The following is a 22,437-nucleotide window of genomic DNA, read 5'->3' as shown; positions in this document are numbered from 1 at the left end:
GTCCTAGCATCAGCAATCAGACAACAAAAGGAAATCAAAGACATCAAAATTGGCAAAGATGTGGTCAAACTTTCACTATTCACAGATGACATGATACTCTACATGGAAAACCCAAAGACTCCACCAAAAGTCTGCTAGAACTGATACATGAATTCACCAAAATTGCAGGGCACAAAATCAATGTACAGAAATCGGTTGCATTTTTATATACCAATAATGAAGCAACAGAAATAGAAATAAAGAAACTGATCCCATTCACAATTGCACCAAGTGTCATAAAATACCTAGGAATAAATCTAACCAAAGATGTAAAAGATCTGTATGCTGAAAACTATAGAAAGTTTATAAAGGAAATTGAAGAAGATAAAAAAAAAATGGAAAAACATTCTGTGCTCTTGGATTGAAAGAATAAATATTGTTAAAATGTCAATACTACCCAAAGCTATCCACACATTCAATGCAATCCCAATCAAAATTGCATCAGCATTCTTCTCGAAACTAGAATAAGCAATCGTAAAATTTGTATGGAACCACAAAAGACCCCAAAAGCCAAAGTAATATTGGAGAAGACCAAAGCGGAGGCATCACAATCCCAGACTTTAGCTTCTACTACAAAGCTGTAATCATCAAGACAGTATGGTATTGGCACAAAGACACATAGACCAATGGAATAGAATAGAGACTCCAGAAGTGGACCCACAAATGTATGGCCAATTAATCTTTGACAAGGCAAGAAAGGGTATCTATTGGGAAAAAATCAGTCTCTTTAGCAAATGGTGCTGGGAGAACTGGACAGCAACGTGCAGAAGAATGAAACTAGACCACTTTCTTACACCATACACAAAAATAAACTCAAAATGGATTAAGGACCTGAATGTGAGATAGGAAACCATCAAAACCCTAGAGGAGAAAGCAGGAAAAAACCTCTTTGACCTCAGCCACAGCAATTTCTTACTTGACACATCTCCAAAGGCAAGGTAATTAAAAGCAAAAATGAACTATTGGGACCTCATCAAGATAAAAAGCTTCTGCACTGCAAAGGAAACAATCAACAAAACTAAACGGCAACCAATGGAACGGGGAAAGATATTTGCAATGACATATCGGACAAAGGGCTAGCATCCAAAATCTATAAAGAACTTGCCAAATTCCACACCCAAAAAACAAATAATCCAGTGAAGAAATGGGCAGAAAACATGAATAGACACACTTCTCTAAAGAAGACATCCAGATGGCCAACAGACACGTGAAAAGATGCTCAATGTCACACCTCATCAGGGAAATACAAATCAAAACCACACTCAATACCACCTCACACCAGTCAGGGTGACTAAAATGAACAAATCAGGAGACTATAGATGCTGGCAAGGATGTGGAAAAATGGGGACCCTCTCGCACTGTTGGTGGGAATGCAAACTGGTGCAGCCATTCTGGAAAACAGTGTGGAGGTTCCTCAAAAAATTAAAAATGGACCTACCCTATGACCCAGCAATAGCACTGCTAGGAATTTACCCAAGGGATACAGGAGTACTGATGCATAGGGTCACTTGTACCCCAATGTTTATAGCAGCACTTTCAACAATAGCCAAATTATGGAAAGAGCCTAAATGTCCATCACCTGATGAATAGATAAAGAAGATGTGGTTTATATATTCAATGGAATACTACGTGGCAATGAGAAAGAATGAAATCTGGCCATTTGTGGCAACGTGAATGGAACTGGAGAGTGTTATGCTAAGTGAATTAAGTCATACAAAGAAAGACAGATACCATATGTTTTCACTCTTATGTGGATCCTGAGAAACTCAACAGAAGACCAGGGGGGCGGGGAAGGGGGGGAAAAAAGTTACAGAGAGGGAAAGAGGCAAACCATAAGAGACTCTTAAATACGGAGAACAAACTGAGGGTTGATGACGGGTGGAGGGGAGGGGAAAGTGGGTGATGGGCATTGAGGAGGGCACCTGTTGGGATAAGCACTGGGTGTTGTATGGAAACCAATCTTACAATTAATTATATTTAATATAAAATAAATGAATAAAAATAAAAATAAAGAGGAAAAAAATAGAACTACCCTATGATTTAGCAATTGCAGTATTGACCCAAATAATACAAAAACACTAATTCAAATGGAGACCTGCACCCCTATGTTTACAGCAGCATTATCTACAGTAACCAAGTTATGGAAACAGCCAAAGTATATATATACTTGTATATATGTACAATGGACTATTACTGAGATATAACAACGAAATCTTGTCATTTACAACAACATGGATAGAGCTAGTGAGAAAAATATGTCAATTCGAAGAAAGACAAATGCCATATGGTTTCACTCATACTTGATATTTAAGAAACAAACAACACAGGGAGAAAAAAAATGACTAACCAAGAAACAGACTCTTAATTATACAGAACTGATAGTTACCAGAAAGGAGGTGGGTGTGGGATGAGTAAAATAGGAGAAGGGGACAAAAATACAGTTATCCTGATGAGCACTGAGTAATATATAGAACTACTGAATCACTATATTGTACACCTGAAACTAATATAGCATGGTATATTAACTAGACTGGAATTAGAATTTAATTTTAAAAATCCTCCATGCAAGTGCAAAGGACGTTTCTGTATTTTACAATCCATTTAACTGTGCAGTCGAGAAGCCTGCCACCTAACCTTCATTCAGAAGTGGTTAATCTGCCTTTTTTAGCATGCTAAAAAGCAAATATAAAAAGAGGAAAATTATGGGATTCCATAAATACCTTCCAAGCAATGAACATGCTCCGTTTAAATCATAACCTTGTGAATGTTAGTATTTGACAGTACCTACATACTTGAAAAGTTTTCAAAGATGAAATATGTTAAATATTATAGAATGGCATTAAGAGATCAACCATGGCAATCAATTTTGATGATGGAGAACATTTTGAATCCCAATTAAGCAAGTTATCCCTGTTAAAAGAATTTCATTCTTCTCATCAGTAGACCTATATTACAAAACAGAAAATTGAATTCAATCATTAATTATATTTTGAGTCTCAGTACAAAAGGAGGGTGGGAGGGGTATGCCGGGACTGAGGAGTAGGAGGGCTTCCCTCGTCGCCTTGGGACGCAGCAGCTACAGCGCCGGGGAACCGGGCAGTACAATGTTTCCGATTGGCAGGGACTATGGGAGGGTCCTCGGCCTTCCCTTTTCTTCCCCCCACCTTCACTCCCACCCCTACCCCAACTTCCACCCCCGGTAAGCGAAATTTTGCGAGGCCTGGGGCGGAGGTCCGAGCCTCCTGGGTGAGCGCTGCCCGAGAGAAAGCCGACCGGGGCAGCGGGTGGGAGTTCCGAGTCCAGCATGTGGGAAGCGCTCTGCCTGGGGCGCCGCTGGCGCATGCGTATCGGGGAGCTTCAGCCAGCGCGACGCGGTCGCCATCGCGGGAAGGCTTCCGTTAGAGCGGGCCTGGAGCCGGCGGCTGGTCCAGCTCCAGGGACCCAGCCGCTGGGCGTCATTGGCTCAGGCTGTAAGGCCCTCATCACCCTGTCCCGCCTAGGTCAGGCCCGGCGGCGGTGGCGTCAGGGGGCGGAGCCGCCCCGAGCGCCCTTTGTCTGTGGAGGCTGGTGAGTGCGGCGTGCCGCGGGCCCGGAGGCGGGCGAGGGGGAAGGGCGGGCGGCGGCCCAAGGGTGCCCGGGTAGCGGTCGCAGTCCGCGTTCAACTCGGAGTACCTCTGCAGCGCCGTCCTCCTTCTCGGAGACCCGCGCCCCTTCTTTGATAGAAAGGTCGCCCCATCCCAAGAGTACAAACATATTTTCCTCTGGTATCTTCTGCAGTTGTTATTTGGTGTGGGCATGGGTGGGTGTCATTTTTTGGAAAGTTTTTCCCCATCTCAAGATTATTAAAACCTTAACCTTTACTTTTTTCTAATGTTTTTAAAGGATTTTTAAAATGTCTTTTTTACATTTGTACTTATATTATGTTGGATATTAATTTGTTGTCAGGTGTTGGATAGAAATGAGCCTTTTTCCCAGTTGTCCTGCCATTATCTATTGAATCATTTTCCCACTGAATTGAAATGACACTTCTATTACATTCTGCAGGCGTGTATATACTCGGAAATGTTTCCAGACAGTTTCTTGTACTGCTCTGACAGTTTTTGCACTGTGTTTTAATGTTAAGTATGTTTTAATATGTGGCAGAGCAAACGCCCCTTAATTATGTCCTCTGACAGTAATGATCTATTTCTTTTGACGTATTTGGAATTGCGAAAAATGTAAAGGTTCAAAAATTATAATTCTCTAAGAGAAAGAATTGATCGTGGCACTTAGCGGTGCTCAATAGATAGTTATTAAACGAGGGAATGTTTGTTGAAAGTCACTGTGTTGTTGAAAATGTTTATGTTTCCTTGTTGCCATCAGGATAATCTAGTTTCTTAGAAGTGCCTTCAAAGCCCTTTATGATCTTAATATTGCATAATATTTTGCCATCTACTCTTGCACATGGTGCTATAGCCATACCAAACTGTTTAAACATGACACAAAACCCTCTGGGAAAAATTCATTCATTTGATTATGTCAAAAATTTAAATTTCTGTATTCAGAAAGAACAAAGGGCTAAAAACAAGAGACATGAAAAAATGTGCAACATGTGTAGGAGACAAAGGATTAATGTCCATAATATGTAAAGAACCTCTGTAAATAGCAAAAAAAAAAAAAAAAAAAGAAAAGAGAAAAAAAGAAAAGAAAGAAAGAAAGAGAAAGAAAGAAAGAAAGAAAGAAAGAAAGAAAGAAAGAAACAACAGAAGGAAAAAGGGAAAATGGTCAAAGGATATGCACAGGCAATTTATAGAATACAGGTAACCAAAAAACAAAACAAAACAAAATTTCTAATGCTTAACCTCATAAGTAACCCTAGAATGCAAGTGAAGACAAAGATATTTTTCACAAAATAGAATGGAAAAATATAAAAATATTGATGATAAAAGGTGTGAGGGAAATGCCCAGAAGAAGGACCCAGTTGTAAAATTGAGGAAGACACTTTGAATGGCAGTGTGACAGTACCTACCAAAATGTTAAATGAGCTCACCTGGCTCAGAAATTTCATTCTGGAATCATTCCTGCAGAAATAGTTGCACAGGTACACAGTGTGTAAAAAAGTGTGTAAAAAGAAGTTTTATTTCCATATTATTTGTAATTGTGAGAAATAAGTACACTTAAATGTTCACTAGGGATATGCTTAAATATATTATGATAGATCCATACAATGGAATACTGTGCTGCCATAAAATAGAATAAGGTAGTTTATTTTGAAGTTAACAAACAAGGAACAATTTAGTGAATAAAGACATTTAGTGAATAAAGGATGCTAGAGAACAATGGCACGTAGTGTAGTGTGCATCATATTAAGTATGGATGTGGTTATATATGTTCATAAATGCACAGAAAAGGATGTACACCAAATGACTGACAATGATTTATTTCAGAGAGGGAAATCGAATAGAGAAGAGGGATTGAAAGTCACATCTTACTCAGTATATTCCCATGTTTTGAATACTTATGGTTTCATGTAGAATGTGTAAAAAAAAATTGAAACATATATTACATGTGTAAGGAAAAAACACTTGATCTTAGCCAAAAGACCAAGAAGCTATTTCTTGTGTAAGGAAAAAACAAAACAAAAGCCTCACATGAACTTAAGATCTACACAGGGGGGAAAGTGTTTTATGATGCAGAAAATTTTTAAATTAACTTTTTTTTAAAGCAGCAAAGAATAAAAGACAAATGATAACAAGAAGACTACATTTGTTATTTATGTTATACCAAGGGAGTTGCTGTTTACTGTCTGTGTTCAGGGATCCCCAAGACTACCCTTAGGTTCAATGATTTGCTAAAATGACTCACAGAACTCAACAAAACTGTTATACTTACAGTAGCATAAGTATTACAGTGAAAAGATACACATTAAAATCAGCAACAAAAAATGCAAGTAGAGTCCAGAAGAGACCAGGTACAAGCTTCCAGTTGTCTTCTATCAATAAGAGTCATGCAGCTAGCATTTACATCCTCCCAGAAGTGACATGTAATAACATGTATGCAGTATTGCCAACCAGGAAATCTCCTCCAAACCTTGGCATCCAGAGTATTTATCGGAAGTTGTTCATGTAGGCATAACTGACCACCTGTGCTGCTGACCTTCAGTCTCCAGTCTCTCCAGAAGGCAAGCTGATACCACATGGCCCAAGGATCCCACCATAAATCCTCTTTTGGCATGAACTTTCTGACCTGTCCCAAGGCTTCAGGTAAACAGAGACACTCTTAAAAGGCAGGGTGTTGCAAGGCTATAGATTATCTTTCAGGAACCAGGCCACGATCAAACCTTTCCTTAAAATGTACAGTCTGGGCCACCCAGACCTGCTTAGTTCATCCTTTCCTTTACTCTGTACTTTGTAATAAAGAATTCTTACAAATTAGTGGAAAAGGCAAAATGGTATAAAAGTGGACAAATTACACAAAAGTGTAATTTATGAAAGAAGAAACATGAAAACTAAAAATGTAAAGTCTGCTTCCCATGTTATCTAAGAATTACATTCTAAAGCAGTAATTATATACTATGTATTATATTTAAAAAGAATAATGCTGATCATTCTTGGCTAATGGTCACTCTCATATATTGTTGATTAATATGAAAAATGGTACAACCTTCCTCAATAGTGTTTTGTCTTCCTTTTGATCCAGCAGTTCCACTTCTAGGAATCTATCCTAAAGAAATAATCACACAAAATTATGCCAAGACTGTATAATGTTTGCTGTCGTCTATAACAGGAAAAGAGAAATAAAGCTCCCTAAATGCCTATTAATAATTAACTTATTAAACAAGTTTTGGGTATTGCAAGCAATTGAATATACCATGACACTATTTTTTTTTTAATTTTTTTCCTTTTTTATTTTATTTATTTTGTATTTTATTTTATTATTTATTTAATTCCAGTAACCTTAACATACAGTGTTATATTAGCTTCAGGTGTACAATAAGTGATTCGACAATTCTATATACTATTCAGTGCTCATCATAATAAATCTACTCTTTAATCTCCACCACCCATTTCACCATCCCTCCCCACTCACCTCATCTCTGGTAACCATCAGTTTGTTCTTTATAGTTAAGAATCTATTTCTTGGTTTGTCTTTCTTTTTTTTTTTTTTCTTTTGCTTGTTTGTTTTGTTTCTTAAATACCACCTGTGAGTGAAGTCATATGGAATGTATCTTTTTCTGATTTATTTTGCTTAGCATAATACTGTCTAGCTCCATCCATGCTGTCACAAATGGCAAAATTTCATTCTTTTTTGATGGCTGATTAATATTCCATTGCATATATATGCCACATCTTTATCGATCTATCTGTAGACACAGGCTGCTGTAAACAGTGTGGCAGTAAACATAGGGGTGCATGTATCCCCTTGAATTAGTGTTTTTTTGTATTTGGGGGTAAATACCCAGTAGTGCCATTGCTGGATCATAGGGCAGTTCTAATTTTAACTTTTTCAGAAACCTCCATAATGTCTTCCACAGTGGCTGCACCAGTTTGCATTCCCAACAGTGCAAGAAGGTTCCCCTTTATCTGCATCCTAGCCAACACTTATTGTTTCATGTGCTTTTTATTTTAGCCATTCTGTCAGGTGTGAAGTGACACCTCATTCTAGTTTTGATTTGCATTTCCTTGATGATGAGTGATGTTGAATATCTTTTCATGCATCTGTTGGCCATCTGGATGTATTCTTGGGAGAAATTTCTGTTCATTTCTTCTGCCCATCCTTAATTGGATTATTTGGGAGGTTGTGTTTTTTGTTTTTTGTTTTTTGTGTTTTTTGGTTTTTTTTTGTATTGAGTTGTTTGTATAAGTTCTTTATATATTTTGGATACTAACGCTTCATCAGATAGATCATTTGTAAACATTTTCTCCCATTCAGTAGGTTACCTTTTAGTTTTGTTCATGTTTCCTTAGATGTGCAGAAGCTTTTTATTTTGATGTAGTCCCAATAGCTTATTTTTGCTTTTATTTCCCTTACCTTGGAAGACTTATCTAGAAAAATTTTGCTACAGCTGATGTCTGAGTGCCTGTGCCCTCTTCTGCAATTTTTATAGTTTCAGGTTTTACATTTAGGTTTTTAATCCATTTTGAATTTATATTTGCATATGGTATAAGAAGGTGGTCCAGTTTCATTCTTTTGCACATAGCTGTCCAATTTTCCCAGCACCATTTGTTGAAGAGACTGTATGACCCTAGTTTTTTTAATATTTAGATTTTTGTCTTCTGTCCTGAAGTGATGTACACAATACTGTCAATTAAAACCCAGATTTCAGAAAAGAAAATCAGACATATAATAATGAGATATGCCATATTATAATATGTGTGAGAATTAGTATAGAAAAAGCTGGGAAGTATGTATCCCCAAAAAACTGGTTATCTCTGGGTAATGATATTATAAGTGATTTTCTTTCTGCTTTTCTATGTTTACAAAAATTTTTGTTTTAATATTTGTCAGAAAATAAAATTAAGGTGTTTCCAAGGTAGAGAAAAGGTGTGGAGAGAGAAATCACTCTGACTCCAGCATGAAGAAAATACTGGACTAAAGTTAAGGACCAGTTTGATGGATGCAGAAGTAGTCAAAGTGAGAGATGATAGTGGCCTGAATCAAGGTAGTGGAAGTGAAGATGGGACATTCACTACATATTTAAGGGGATAAATTTACCAGGATTTGACTTTAATTGAAGAGAGAGACTAAGGGAAAGAAAGAAAGAGAGGTCAGGAATGGCATTCAGGTTCCAGGCTTGGTGGTGCTATTCATTGAGATAGGGAATTTAACAGGAGAATAAGAACAGTGTGTAACAAACTGATGAATGGATAAAGAAGTTGTGGTTTATATACACAATGAAATACTACTTGGCAATGAGAAAGAATGAAATATGGCCTTTTGTAGCAACATGGATGGAACTGGAGAGTGTTATGCTAAGTGAAATAAGTCATACAGAGAAAGATAACATATGTGTTCACTCTGATGTGGATCCTGAGAAATTTAACAGGAGACCGTGGGGGAGGGTAAGGAAAAAAAAAGTTAGAGAGGGAGGGAACCAAACCATAAGAGACACTTAAAATCTGAGAATAAACTGAGGGTTGATAGGGGGTGGGAGGGAGAGGAGGTTGGGTGATGGGCATTGAGGAGGGCACCTGTTGGGATGAGCACTGGGTGTTGTATGGAAACCAATTTGACAATAAATTTCATTTTTAAATAAATAAATACTAAAAACAAAACAAAACAAAAAAAGAACAGTATGTAACATATAAATATGTCTACTATGTGGCATTTTGTTTTAAATATTTTCAAAATATTCACTTACTTAATCCTCAACAAACCCATGAGGTAGGTACTATTATAACTAGTTTTACAAATGAGGAAATTGAAACATTGAAAGGTTGAGTAACTTATACAACCAAACTCACACAGCTAGTAAGTAGTGGAGCTAGGAATCAAACCCAATCAGTTTGGCGATAGAGTTGGTGTTCATGCATACTTCATTGCAAATATATGGCAAGAGGCTTAAGAGAGAATGAGTTTGGGACATGTTAGGTTTGAGAGATCTGAGGGACACATGCCTGGGGATGTCCAGTAAGGTGGTTGGGTAAATATGTGATTATGTAGCTCAAAAAAGATGATCAGTGAAATCATGGCAGTGGGTAAAGCTGAAGGAATCCACCTGAGAACAAATAGAAGAGAATAAACACAAGTACTAACAAATGGACCTAACTGTATTACAAGTGAATGACATAACCACACTGAAGGAAGTGGCAAAGAAAAAAATTAAATTATTTTAGAAAACACTATCTTGACTAGATACTGTATAACAAAAGACAAAGAGAACTCTACACAGATGCTGTAATTTCCAGTTAATAACTGTGTTTGTCACAGGGGTATGAGTCAATTCTGAAACTACTTTATGTATATACCAAAACTGAACAAATAAGTAAATATATTGTGGATACTAAGAGCCAACAATCTTCCTCCTTTCCTCACTGGTAACTTCTTTGTTGAAGAAAGAAGTGAGGAAAAGAGGAAGATTAAAAATGAGCCCTGAGGTATTGGATTGGAATCAGAGGTGTCATAATGAACTTGTAGCGTTTAATACATAGATGAACACAGTGTGTGTGTGTGTGTGTGTGTGTGTGTGTGTGTGTGTCCGTGTGTCCGTGTGTCCTATCTCTCCTAGAGGGCCTAGAAGCAATGATACCCCAGTAGCAGCGAGCACAGCTGATCTTTGTGCTGATCCAGCACCCAGATCTTTGTTTCTAAACACTTCTCCAATAAAAGGAACTAGGGCTCCTTGGAGAAGTTGATTTCTAGGGCTGGGCAGGGATAATACAAGAACTTGAAACATCTTACAGTGCCAAGAAGTGCTGAGAATAGGATAGAGGCTGGTCAGATTAACATAGGAGCCTCCAACTGACCAAAGCCAAAACTATTTGTGCAATAAAATAATGATAATATTGGTGCTTACAAAATATTCATGAGTTCATAGTGACATAAATAAATTAGTAAATAAATGATAAGAGATATGGAGCAGCTTTTCCTTGCAGAAAAATTTCAGTTAATAAATTAGTGGGAGGTATACCTGGGTGGCTCAGTTGCTTAAGCGTCAGACTTTGGCTCAGGTCATGATCTGACAGTTCATGGGTTTAAGCCCTGTGTCAGGCGCTGGCTGACAGCGCAGAGTCTGCTTGAGATCCTGTCTCCCTGCCCCTCCCCAGCTCCCTCTCCCTCACTCAGAAGTAAACATTAAAAATGTATACATAAATAAGTTAATGGGAAAGAGAGAAATAGAGAAATCACCATTAGACCAACACTATATTACTAATTGTTGCAGACAAGATAAACTGATGGATGCTAAAGTTAGTGGGTTTGAGAAGAATCAGGATATTTATATCTTCAAGTATCTCCCCAAGATATTTATCAGCTACAGAGGGAAAGATGGTTGCTCTACAGTAGAGAAGCCAGGTGAACACCACCTTAACCAAGTGATAAAGGTTAACATTATCATTAATGAAGTGTACCAACATCATAAACCCATTAATGCGATGTAAAAGATAAAAGATCACTTCTGTGTTATTCTTGCCAAAAATACTTAGCTTCATTCCAACCATGAGAAAACATCAGACAAACCCGAATTGAGGGACACTGCAAAATAACTCATCAGTACTCTTCAAAAGTATTAAGCTCAAGAAAGACAGAAAGGCTGAGGAACTTACAGATTGGAGAAGACAAAGGGAAAAAACAACTAAATTTCATGTGGGATCCTGGATCAAAGAAAAAATACTACTAGAGAAACTAGTAAATTTTGAGTAGTTTGAATTAATAGTATTGTACCAATTTAAATTCCTTGTTTTGATCATCGTACTATAGGCATATAAAATATTAACATTTGGACAAGTAGGGTGAATTGTATGTGGGAATTGTGTATTCTTGTAACTTTACTGTAAGTCTAAAATTGGTTCAAAATAAGTTAAAAAATAGAAGAGGAAACAGAAGAACCCTTTCATTTACTCATTTAGCAGATACTGAGTGCCTACTATGAGCCACATACTGAAAGTATTAAAAGTGGAATAGTAAATAAGACAGAAAAGATTCCTGTCTTCATGGAGGTTAACATCACACAATGGTGAGGTATAAATAAAAATGATGACTACAAATAATTAACAATGATAAAAAGTGCTACCAAAAAAAAGGAAGGTGTAAATGAGGGACCTCACATGTCTGTGATATCAAAAATCTTCCTTGATTTAAACTGAGACCTGAAGGAAGAGTAAGTATCATCTGGAGTGGAGGAGGGGAGATACCACACAGGACACATTTAAGGACTTAAAAGCAGAGCTGTGTAGATGAAATCTCAGAAGCAAGCAGGGGAGTGGCTTGAAAGATCAGGAAGCAGGTCACAGGATTTTTTATGGCTTTGTATTCCAGCCTAAGAGCTGTAGGGAGCCACTGAAGAATTTCAAATAAGGGACTGATATGATCAGATTTGTATACCTTTAAAGATTCCTTTACTTCACCTGTGGAGGGAACAAAGATAGATATTGAAAACTCCTAAGGAACAACAATATGTAAATGGTAGGCAGAGGAAAAGGGACTAGAGCATAGCCTGCTGAGAAAGACTGTGGACATAAAGCAAAACACAGCTGTTAGCAATGTCAGATATCCATCAGAGCTCAGGAAGTAATAAAGCCCATTGCATGAACAAAAGTGTTGTTGACATTCCTAACCAGAGCAATTTTAGCGGTGTGCTGATGGCAAAACAGAAGAAAGATCATAGATAATTGAAAAATAAATGGATAATGAAGAAGTAGAGACAAGTACTAACAATCCTTTGAAGAGTTGTAGCCTTGAAAAAAGAATGGATATTAGTTACAAAAGGGCATATAGCCAGTGAAAGTTTTTAATGCTGGGAGAGATCTTAAATGGTTTTAAATTATGACAGGAGGAGTCAATAAAATGAAAGATCAAGTTGCAGATCAAGGACTGAGAAGATATATGCTAGATTCAGGCCTGTAGGGAGGCTGGAGAGAATGGTTTGATCCTAGAGAAGAAATATTTTTTAAGGCAAATCCCTGGGCCAAGAATACTCCCCCAGAGATGCCATTTCATTAGGTCTGGGATTGAACCAGTGAATCTGCTTTTCAGCAAGTGCTGTGTGATTCAAGTGATCTGCAGACCACACTTTGATAAACATTGCTCTTTTTTTCTATTTTTCCCCTATACTAAGCCACTCCTGTCTTTTTTTTTTTTTTTTAATGTTTACTTCTTGAGAGAGAGACAGAGCATGAGCGGGGGAGGGGCACAGAGAGAGAGAGAGGGAGACACAGAATCTGAAGCAGGCTCCAGGCTCTGAGCTGTCAGCACCCAGCCCGACGTGGGGCTTGAACTCACAAGCGAGATTATGACCTGAGCCGATGTTGGACACCCAACCGACTGAGCCACCCAGGCACCCCAAGCCACCCCTGTCTTCACTTTCTTCCCCATCCAGTCTATAACATAAGGTTTCCTGGTTCATAGTCTAGCATTTTGTAAGGGAAGAAACTTCAGAACTACTATGGCACCGGAAGTGGGTGACAGAAGTAGAATGATGGCGAAAATCACTGTCATTGAAGAAGTTAACAAAATTAGAGGCTCTGATAATGGTTCTGAATTCCTGCTTGCTTAAAAATCACTTGTGAGGCACTTAAAAAATGTATAGATGCGGGACTTCATCTCAACAGTTTTTGGGTGGAACCTGGACATGTATATATACGTTAATATATACATGGTCAAGGAAGTTCGCTCAGATTTTTGGAAAAGCTTGGAGGAAAAAGGGTGTTAAGCCGGAAGTCATTCTTCATCTGAATTGATTATAATTTTAGTATTCCTTAGGCAGTCATGGGAATTCCTTACTTTCCAAGCCATCATGGTTACATATTTGAAAAAGCCTGTGGTGATACCACAGGCTTCTCTGGAAAGGACTACATGTGTATTGTATGAAAAATTACACACAGTTTGGGGATGGAGAGTGGTTGGTTTGGGGGGTTTTGTGTGTGTGTGTTTCCAATACAGGAATTAAAAGGGAAATTTTCAGAAGGGGATCAGATTAAAAAATGAAAAGGGAGAGAACAGGTACTAAGAAGAACTTCAGAGTATACTAGAAGGAACCTAGGGCTGTGAACCAGGAGACGTAGGTTCTAGAACCAGCTCTTTCACTTAGTTCTATGATCTTCAGCTTCAGAATCCTCCTTTAAACCAAAAAGCTGAGAACTAAATCAGTGCTTCCAACGTGTGTTCTCTGGAAACTTAGTCTCATCAGATGCCATAAGAAAATTCTCAAATAACTAAGTTTGCAAGCAATATATATTTGACATGCTCTTTATCCCTTTGGGTTCACACGTATGAAGGAGAAACCCTGTTCTGCCTAACTTGGTAAATGCTGTTTTTTATTATTGTGATTATTTATTATTTTGTAAGTGGTTTTGAGGTGATTGGGTTGAAACCATCAGAGCATTCTCATAGATTCTGTCTGGCTCTTCAGAGAATAGGACCCTTTTAGAGCTTTTGCTTGGTGAAATAGGACCTGTTGTTGTTGTTTTTTTAATGTTTATTTATTTTTGAGAGAGAGAGAACAGGGGAGGGGGAGAGAGAGGGAGACACAGAATCTGAAGCAGGCTCCTGGTTCTGAGCTGTCAGCACAGAGCCCGATGCTGGGCTTGAACCCACAAACCATGACATCATGACCTGAACTGAATTTGGACGCTTAACCGACTGAGCCACCCAGACGCCCCAGGCCCTGATTCTTAAAATGCTTTTAAATTACTCCTGAAAGGTGTACCTCTTAGTCAACTGGTTGTAAAATGTTGAATTCATGCCCTATCTTGGGCAGTGATTGGCTTCCTCATCTAACAAGGCCATTCCACTGGAACTGTGATTTTCTCTTCTTAAAAAAACTTACTTCTCAGGAATGACTTCATTCTTTAATACCATCACTAGCTTTTGAGAGAAATTTTTCAGGCCAAACGTTGTGAACAGAAAAAAGAATGTTTTCTTTCATGCTTATCAGCAGATCAAGATATTTTGCTCTGTTGTTGATGTTGGTGAAAGTCTTCTGAAAATCTTTCACTAGGCACGGACCACATGTTTTCTATTCTGAGAAGAGGATGGGTAAGAACTAAAGCTAAAGTTTGTTTTTGGTTGATGGATCTGTATATATCTGCTTTTTGTAATGTGTGAATCTGAGAAATTCTAGAAATGCTTTTTGATTGTTTTTAAAAATTCCACACCATACTGTGAGGTATGAACAGATAGTTTGTATGTTTCTTTACAGACTCTCTAGGTCACTAAGTGACTGAGACTGCTGGACTTCTTTTGTAAGACTGGTGCATCTCATTACATGTGCTACACCTGATATAGTATCTCACAAGATTCCTATCAGAAGGGAGATTTGAGTATCATAGTGAAATCTGTTCATGAAGGACTGATGCCTTTAGGGGGAAAAAGTAATAGCCGCTTTGAGGAACCCCCACATGTCAACCTTGCATGAACAAGGCAAGATTCTGAGAGTGGCTGCCCTGAGAAGTCATTCTTGTGGATAGCCCATTGGCTCCTGAGGTTCTCATCAGAGATGAAGCACCTTTAATACCTGGGAGTGAGTGATTGTTTTCCATAAGGCATTGGAAAATCAGCTTTCAGGGACTGACAAGGACACTGAAGCTGTTAGTACTGGTGTATCTCCTGACTGTCCTTCTAGAAGAAAGCAAAGCTTTGATGGCATTATAACTTAAGAACTGCAAAGAGGTGTAGTAATCCTGGTGGAGGACTGAATCCACGTACTCAAACAGGAAGGTGAACATTTTGAAAAATGAGAAGAGTGAAATCTCCTTTGTGTATTAGAAAAATCATCTTTAAAGATTTTCTTTTTAAGTAATCTCTTCACCCAACATGGGGCTCTAACTCACAACCCCAAGATCAAGATGGCCCAGGAAGATCAGCTTAAAGAGAGTAAAGGAGAGAAGATCTCTGGAGTTTGAGTTTGGGGATAAATGTATCCCCTTAAAAATAAGATCAGGCTCTCAACATATGTTTTCTCTATCAGCTCATATCAGTGGTTTTCATCTCCTTACTTAGAAGTCACCTGGAGACTTTAGAATTTAAAATGCTGTTGCCCAGGGTCATCGTAGACCAATTTGTATAATACTGGATTTATCCAAATCTTAGCATTTGCATTTTCAGAACACCCCCCAAGTGTGTAGCCAGGGCTGAAAATCACTGAACTTCCTTGAGCTTCCCATATGCCACAATAAGAGAAAGTCCTACACTGAATTCCTCAGTATGTTGGAAGAAAAAGAATGTTATGGTTAAGTTATCCAGCCTTTGAGCTTATGTCTTAGAGGGCTTTTCTCTAAACTGCCATCCTAACACAAAGCAAAAACTCTAAGAGTTAGTTTCAGTGTTATCACGTATTGACCAGATGCTTCTTTGCTCTTTTTCTTAGTTATGCCCTCTCAGAATGTTATACTTTCCCAAAGAGGGAACATGGAAGAGAAGGAAATGAATGATGAATCACAGATAGTCAGGTCTCAGGTAAGTTCACTTTTATTCTCCTCGGAAATGCTGTTATAGTTCTAAGAATGTGGGCACTTTTATTTTTCAGTTCTCTGTTGTGAATCCAGAGCCCTTTAGACTTTTATGGCAAATGATAATCTCTGTAAGATGTTTCCCATTTGCCTTATATATCCTTTATAACTCTTCTCTCCTTCCAGCATTTTTACAAGATCATGGGCTCATGTCTGTTCTAGATGTTTTAAAGGAAACAAAAGAAGCCATTGACTACCTTTTAATCACCCTTTACTTAAACAGCTCACCAGACTTTAAACAACACTTGTCATTCATTCTCTCTGTAAACAATGAATGATGCCCAAGTATGACTTCTTGGAGCTAATGACATTATTAAATATACCTGAGTACATCTGCCACAAGACAGTGTTTATCAAGAATCTCTTGTATCTCTTACAAAATCTGTTTAAGCCTGTTGTTACTATTCCATAATTTAAGTATTATGTAAACTGATAAGGTGTAACTATGACAAGGAGTTGTTTCTATGAAAACTAGTTGAATGCTTTGGAAAGACCTTATAAATGCCACTTTTTTTAAATTGCTATCAAATTATGTGTGAGAAAACTGTAAAACACTGAAGTAAAATTATAAAAATCTCAGAGGATTCTACACTTGTATAATTTCCCAAGTGTCACTTGCTTGTTCCACTTTAATGAAACAAAAACTGATGTATTATGGGTATGGGCACTCAATCATTAAAATCACTCTCATAGAAGAGGCTTAGATTTGCATCCAAAGATGAGCAAATGAATATACATTTATAATTTCAAATGAAAATGTTTAAGATATCTTTTATGGATCTCAACTTTAACAGCTTTTTAGCTTAACACACCAGCTACCAGTATCAATTAATTCAGATAGGAGTGATGAAATTTGAAGTGGGGTTCATGAACAAATGGCTAAGAAAGAATTCTCAAGACTTTTTTTTTTTTTTTTTTTGGTGCAAAAAGGTGATTTTATTTAAGCACGAGGACAGGACCCGTGGGCAGAAAGAGCTGCACTGGGATTGGGAGGAGCAACTGATTATATACTTTTAAGTTTGTGGAGGGAGCAGGGTTAGATGAAGAAAAAATTAGTTTCTAAGGAATTTCTGTATGGTGAAAGCAGGGTCTTACTGGACCCTGAAGACTTAGCTATTGTCAAGATAAGGTTGCTTTTAGATTGTAATGAAATGTAAACATTAATGCATTAAGGCAGCCACAAACTCCTTGAGGAATGTTACACACTACAGGTCTCTGGTATCTATCAGTGGTCTGCAAGCTGTAAGGGGATTTAATTTAAACTACATTTTTCTTGTCTTTGTTTCCCTCAACAGGAGGACTTCTCTTGTCCCAAATTATATGAAATAATCATTATCTGTAGGTAGCCAATAAATTCATTGGAGGAGATTTTTACAGGTCTACACCATACAGCACTTAAAAAAGTGTAATGTTGGGTGCTCCTATGAGTGTAGAATGCAACAAAATACACCAGGTACTCAGAGAAGGGAGAAATCTGTTTGAGACCAGAATGATGAGGGTAGACTTCATGAAGAAGATAGAGTTTGAATTTGTGCTGATATTGGGTAGAATTTGGGGACTGAAGTAGACAGGAGCACTGCAGACAGAAAATAAAACTTGTGCAAGAGCAGGGACAATAAGAAGACTGGCAGCTGGAGCTGAGTGTTTATTTGGTACATTAGTGCTTTGGGAATCTTTGAGTTTCAGGGAATAGATTTATTAGGTTTATTCTTAATTATAAGGCTCCCCACAGACAGGAATAGAAAGACATCAAGAACTAAGGTGACATATCTGCTTCTTGGCATTCTAGCCAAAGAAGTTTGTTTTAATTTTCCAGAACCACTTATTATGTTAAGAAAGAAGATGATTCAGAAGCACCTGGGTGGCTCAGTCACTTAAGTGACAGACTCCTGATTTCAGCTCAGGTCATGATCTCATGATTCATGAGATTGAGCCCTGTGTTGGGCTCTGCGCTGTCAGGACAGCCTGCTTGGGATTCTGTCTCTGCCCCTCCCCTGCTAGCACTCGCTTTCTGTCTCTCTGTCTCTGTCTCTGTCTCTCTCTCTCTTTCAAAATAAACTTAAAAAAGAAAAAAGAAAGATGGTTAATTCATCAAGTATTTTTTGAGCAGCTACTATGTACCAGAAATTGTGCTTGGCATCAGATATACATCAGTAAGCAAAATAGACGTTCCTAAATCCAAGTTGCTTAGAGTCTAACAGAAACGTCCACTCACTTGCAAATTGAGGTGTTTATTATACAAAATAAGAATAAGAGGCTGTGAATGTGCATTAGGGAATCAAGAAAAAACTCTCTGGGGAAGTGAAATTTAAGGTGAAATGTAAAGGTTATATAAGTGTTAAAAGAAGTAAGTGAAAAAGAGCATTTAACATCATGTGTAAAAGCTATGGGTATATTTGAGAAGTTAAAAGAAGGCCACTATTGTTGGAGTGGAGGGAGGGAGAGAATGACTTGAGATAAGCTTGGAGAAGTATACATGGCCTAAGTATGCAGGACTTTCTTATGCAAGAAAAGTTTGGGTTTTATTCTAAATGAGGTAGAAAGCCTTGGGGGAATTTAAGCAGGATAGTAACATAATAATTAACTGAATTCCACTTTAAAGATCACCCAGATGTGTGCTATATAACAAATGAATTTTTGACAGGCAAGAAAGGAAGGGGGAGAGAACCACTTAGGAAGCTACTACCACATTGTAGATGATAGAAAATAATGACTTACAACTAGGTGGAGAAGGGGCGCTTGAGTGGCTCAGTCAGTTTGTTACAGAATCAGGCTGGAACGCTGGCAGAAAAACCAAGCGACACTTGGAGACCTTGGTGGATTGGAGATTTATTTAACACCGGCGGGCTCAGAGGAGACCGTTTCTCCGAAGATCTGAGCCCCGAATGCGAGCAGGAAGGGTAATTTATAGTTATCAGCCTCCATATTTGTGTGTGTGTTGGGGGAGGGAGGGTTGGTTTTCATGCTGCAGCAAACAAAGGAAGAACCCAGAGGAGGGGTCTCTAAGCTAGAGACCAGAGTTTGTTTTAGTCCAATCAGCCATCTTTGGTGTACTTTATCCACTTCTCCAACATTCCCCCTTTTGATGCCTTTTAAAAAAACTTTTAGTAGGCATCACCTTTCAGTTTTACAGGTTGGTACTCTCAGAAGGCTAAGATATGAGCAGTAGTTTGGCAAGCAACAGTGTTTTCAATAAAATGTATCATGGCATTCAGTATACAGGGGCCAATGGATATAAGTAAAATTATGGAGAGGAGAGGCCCCATCAGGGCAGAAAGCCAGGATGCCCAATCTGTGAGATCCCATCCTTTCCATTGATTGATATTTTCCTGTTGTCTATGTTGAATTCTTTCCTTGAGCTCCTTAACCTTAGTTGTAACTATTCCTGACTGATTTATGAAATAGCAACATTCCTCCCCCAGAAAGATGCAATTCCCTCCTTTTTCTGAAGTGGGGAGGTTGAGGGCTTTCCTATTTTGGAGGGTCACTGCTGCCAGAGAGTTTATTTGGCTTTGTAAGGTTACCAGAGAATCTGTCACCTGTTCCATGTCTTCATTCAGCTCTTGAGATAGTCTATGGTACAGTCCTACGGATGAACCTGTGCCCCCTATTCCAGTCCCTATTCCTGTCTCAATTCCTGCTCCTATCAGAATGAGTAGCAGGATTACCTCTTTAGCCCAGGACTTGGGGCTAAAGGCTGTTAGGAACTGATCTTCAGTGTATATGGATATCTCTGGGGTTAGGAAGACGGAATAACATATCTTAGTCCAGTTGGCCTCTAAGCAATTGGTAGGCTGAATTAGAACATAGATAGAACAACCCAGGGGTTGAACATAGGGTTGTATTCCTCTTTAAGGTTATATTTCTTCTGTATAGAGAGTTACCATTCATACCTTCAGGGACTGTACAGATTAGATTGTCAGCATTTGTGAGACAGATCCCAGGGGCCAGGGGTCCAATTAAGACAGAAGGGTTGGTTTTGAGATTTTCAGAAGCTTCACAAGTCAAATGGATAGGAGTGGCTAAGTAAGCCCTTCTGCTGAGGGGCAAATACATCAGCAGGTTTGGGTGTGATTATCTATTTTATGGAGGACTTGTAGAATAGTGTTAGTCCAACACTGGAGTGGGGAATTGGTAAACATCTGATTGAAGGCTGAAAGGTTCAAACCCTGGTGGGCTGCTGGGGGAATGTTCACCTTTATGGCTTATATTACCCTATCCTGGGTATCCTTTATAAGCTTTTGAAGGGCTGTGTCTTGCATACCTCCCCCGTCCGAGATCCCTCATTGAGGAAGGTAAGGTAAGGTAGCAAGCTTCCCTCTCTGGAGGCCCTTGTTGTGACATGGGTTCCTGACATTTTGGGTTATCTCTGCGGTCCAATACTTAGTCCTTGGGGCACCGGGTGACTGACAGAGAGTGTTTCTCCCTTGTAGCAATCTTTGTGGAGGGAGGTGAAGGCACTGAACGCCCTTGACCCCTTTATTGTCACATAACAATCCTGGGAGCAAAGTGGGTAAGCAACAGTTGAGAGGGTGAGAGAGGTTATCATAATATGCAGGCAATACTTAATAATCCTCCCATCCAGAGGAGGTATGTGAGACCCAGCATGCATCTTTTGTCTCATGTCCAGCTTGTTGGTGCAGTCTCTATCAGCCCAACAGTAAGAAGTAAGATTAGGTGGCGCCTGGGTGGCTCAGTCGGTTGACCGTCCAACTTCAGCTCAGGCCACGATCTCGAAGTTCGTGAGTTCGAGCCCCGCATCGGGCTCTGTGCTGGCAGCTCAGAGCCTGGAGCCAGCTTCGGATTCTGTGTCTCCTTCTCTCTCTGCCTCTCCCCCACTTGTGCTCTGTCTCAAAAATAAATAAATGTAAAAAAAATAATTTTTAAAAGATGTAAGATTAGTGCTATGACACCAGTAAGGGGCAAGGGCTGGCAGAGTTGCATCCAAACCCCTGGGCTAGGTTCACGTGTTGATTCCTCAAGCTTCTGCTGTGCGCAGGACAGCCAGGGTGTGGCTGGAGCAGGGCTGGAGGTCTCAGGGGCCAGTGTCCCTTTTGAGGGTCAGTTTAAGCGGGTTGACTGGATCTGGATCACTTCGCCAAGTTGTGGGTTCTTCTGAGCTGGCTTTCTTAACTCTGTATTGATGGACCCATGGGGTAATACCTGAAACTTTAAGGGCTGTAGGAGTTGTTAGAATAACAGTATGAGGCCCAGTCCACCGTGGTTTAAGACGTTCCCTCTTCCAATCTTTGACCCACACAGAGTCTCCTGGCAGAAAGGGGTGAACGAGAGTCCCTAAGGAAATTGGGGCCCTCTCTATGGTGTATCTCTGTAACTTGTTTAGGACTACCCCCAAGGTCTGGAGCTGTTCTCTTATTCCCTTGTCTCCAATCTGGTGTAGGTCTCCTGAGAGTTTTCCTAAACATGGGGAGTCACCAATATAATAACTCAAAAGGGGAGAATCCTAGTGCCCCAGGCATGCATCGGGCATGCAAGAGGGCCAGCGGTAGTAAATCTGGCCATTGGCAATTAGTCTCTTGGTGGAACTTAGCCAGGGTTTCCTTGAGGGTTCAATTCATCTGCTCTACTTTACCTGAGCTCTGGGGTTGGTAAGCAGTGTGCAGTTTCCAGGTAATGTTAAGGGACTTTGTCAGGGTTTGTATAATGTCTGCCACAAATGCAGGTCCGTTATCACTGTGTATGGTTAAGGGTAGACCAAACCGAGGCACAATCTCCCATAGAAGAGCTTTGGCCACCTCGTGACTTCATTCTATTCTGATCAGGAGTGCTTCGACCCATCCCGAATATGTGCAGATGATTACAAGAAGGTACCTGAATCCTTTATTTGGTTGTATGTCAGTAAAGTCCACCTCTAAATCTTCAAAAGGGGTGGCCTCCCTCCTTTGTGTGCCAGGCGGGGGCCATGGGGCAGACCAAGCATTGTTTTTGGCACACGTTACACATCGTTCACTGACAGCTCGGCATAATGCCAGCAGCTAGCTGATATAGTAGTTCTTTTTGAGGAGGGCCTCTGGTGCAGTTTTCCCTAGGTGCGTGAGTTGGTGATATTCCTTCACTAGGTGTTTTCCCATAGACAACGGGACAAAGATGTGCCCATTTGGCATGACCCACCATCCCTCTTTGCTTAATGTGCCCCCTTCTGTCGAGGCCCAACTTCTTTCCTCATTTGTGTACAGGGGCGGGGAGGCTTCCCTCTGGGGTGCAAGAGTCATAGTGTAGGGAGGAGCTTCAC

The 22,437-nt window shown here is 39.4% G+C and overlaps 1 protein-coding gene across 7 annotated transcripts in view; it reads left to right on the top strand.

Moving 5' to 3' along the window:
- The first annotated feature begins 3,373 nt into the window (after positions 1-3,373).
- ZNF713 (zinc finger protein 713) overlaps positions 3,374-22,437 on the top strand; it is a 46,149-nt gene continuing 27,085 nt past the window's right edge. The window contains exons 1-3 of one of the 7 annotated variants that reach the window (XM_086692098.1): positions 3,378-3,606; positions 14,876-15,196; positions 16,043-16,131. In XM_086692098.1, the coding sequence (XP_086548224.1) occupies positions 16,045-16,131 (87 nt within the window). In that variant the 5' untranslated portion in view covers positions 3,378-3,606; positions 14,876-15,196; positions 16,043-16,044. The other 6 variants (XM_025923359.2, XM_086692101.1, XM_086692097.1 and 3 more) reach the window with 6 other exon arrangements.

This window comes from Puma concolor, chromosome E3 (assembly GCF_028749965.1).
Source record: "Puma concolor isolate L17-30 chromosome E3, mPumCon1.1.hap2, whole genome shotgun sequence".
Taxonomy (NCBI): Eukaryota; Metazoa; Chordata; class Mammalia; order Carnivora; family Felidae; genus Puma; species Puma concolor.
This window is presented reverse-complemented; position numbering and strand designations above follow the sequence as displayed.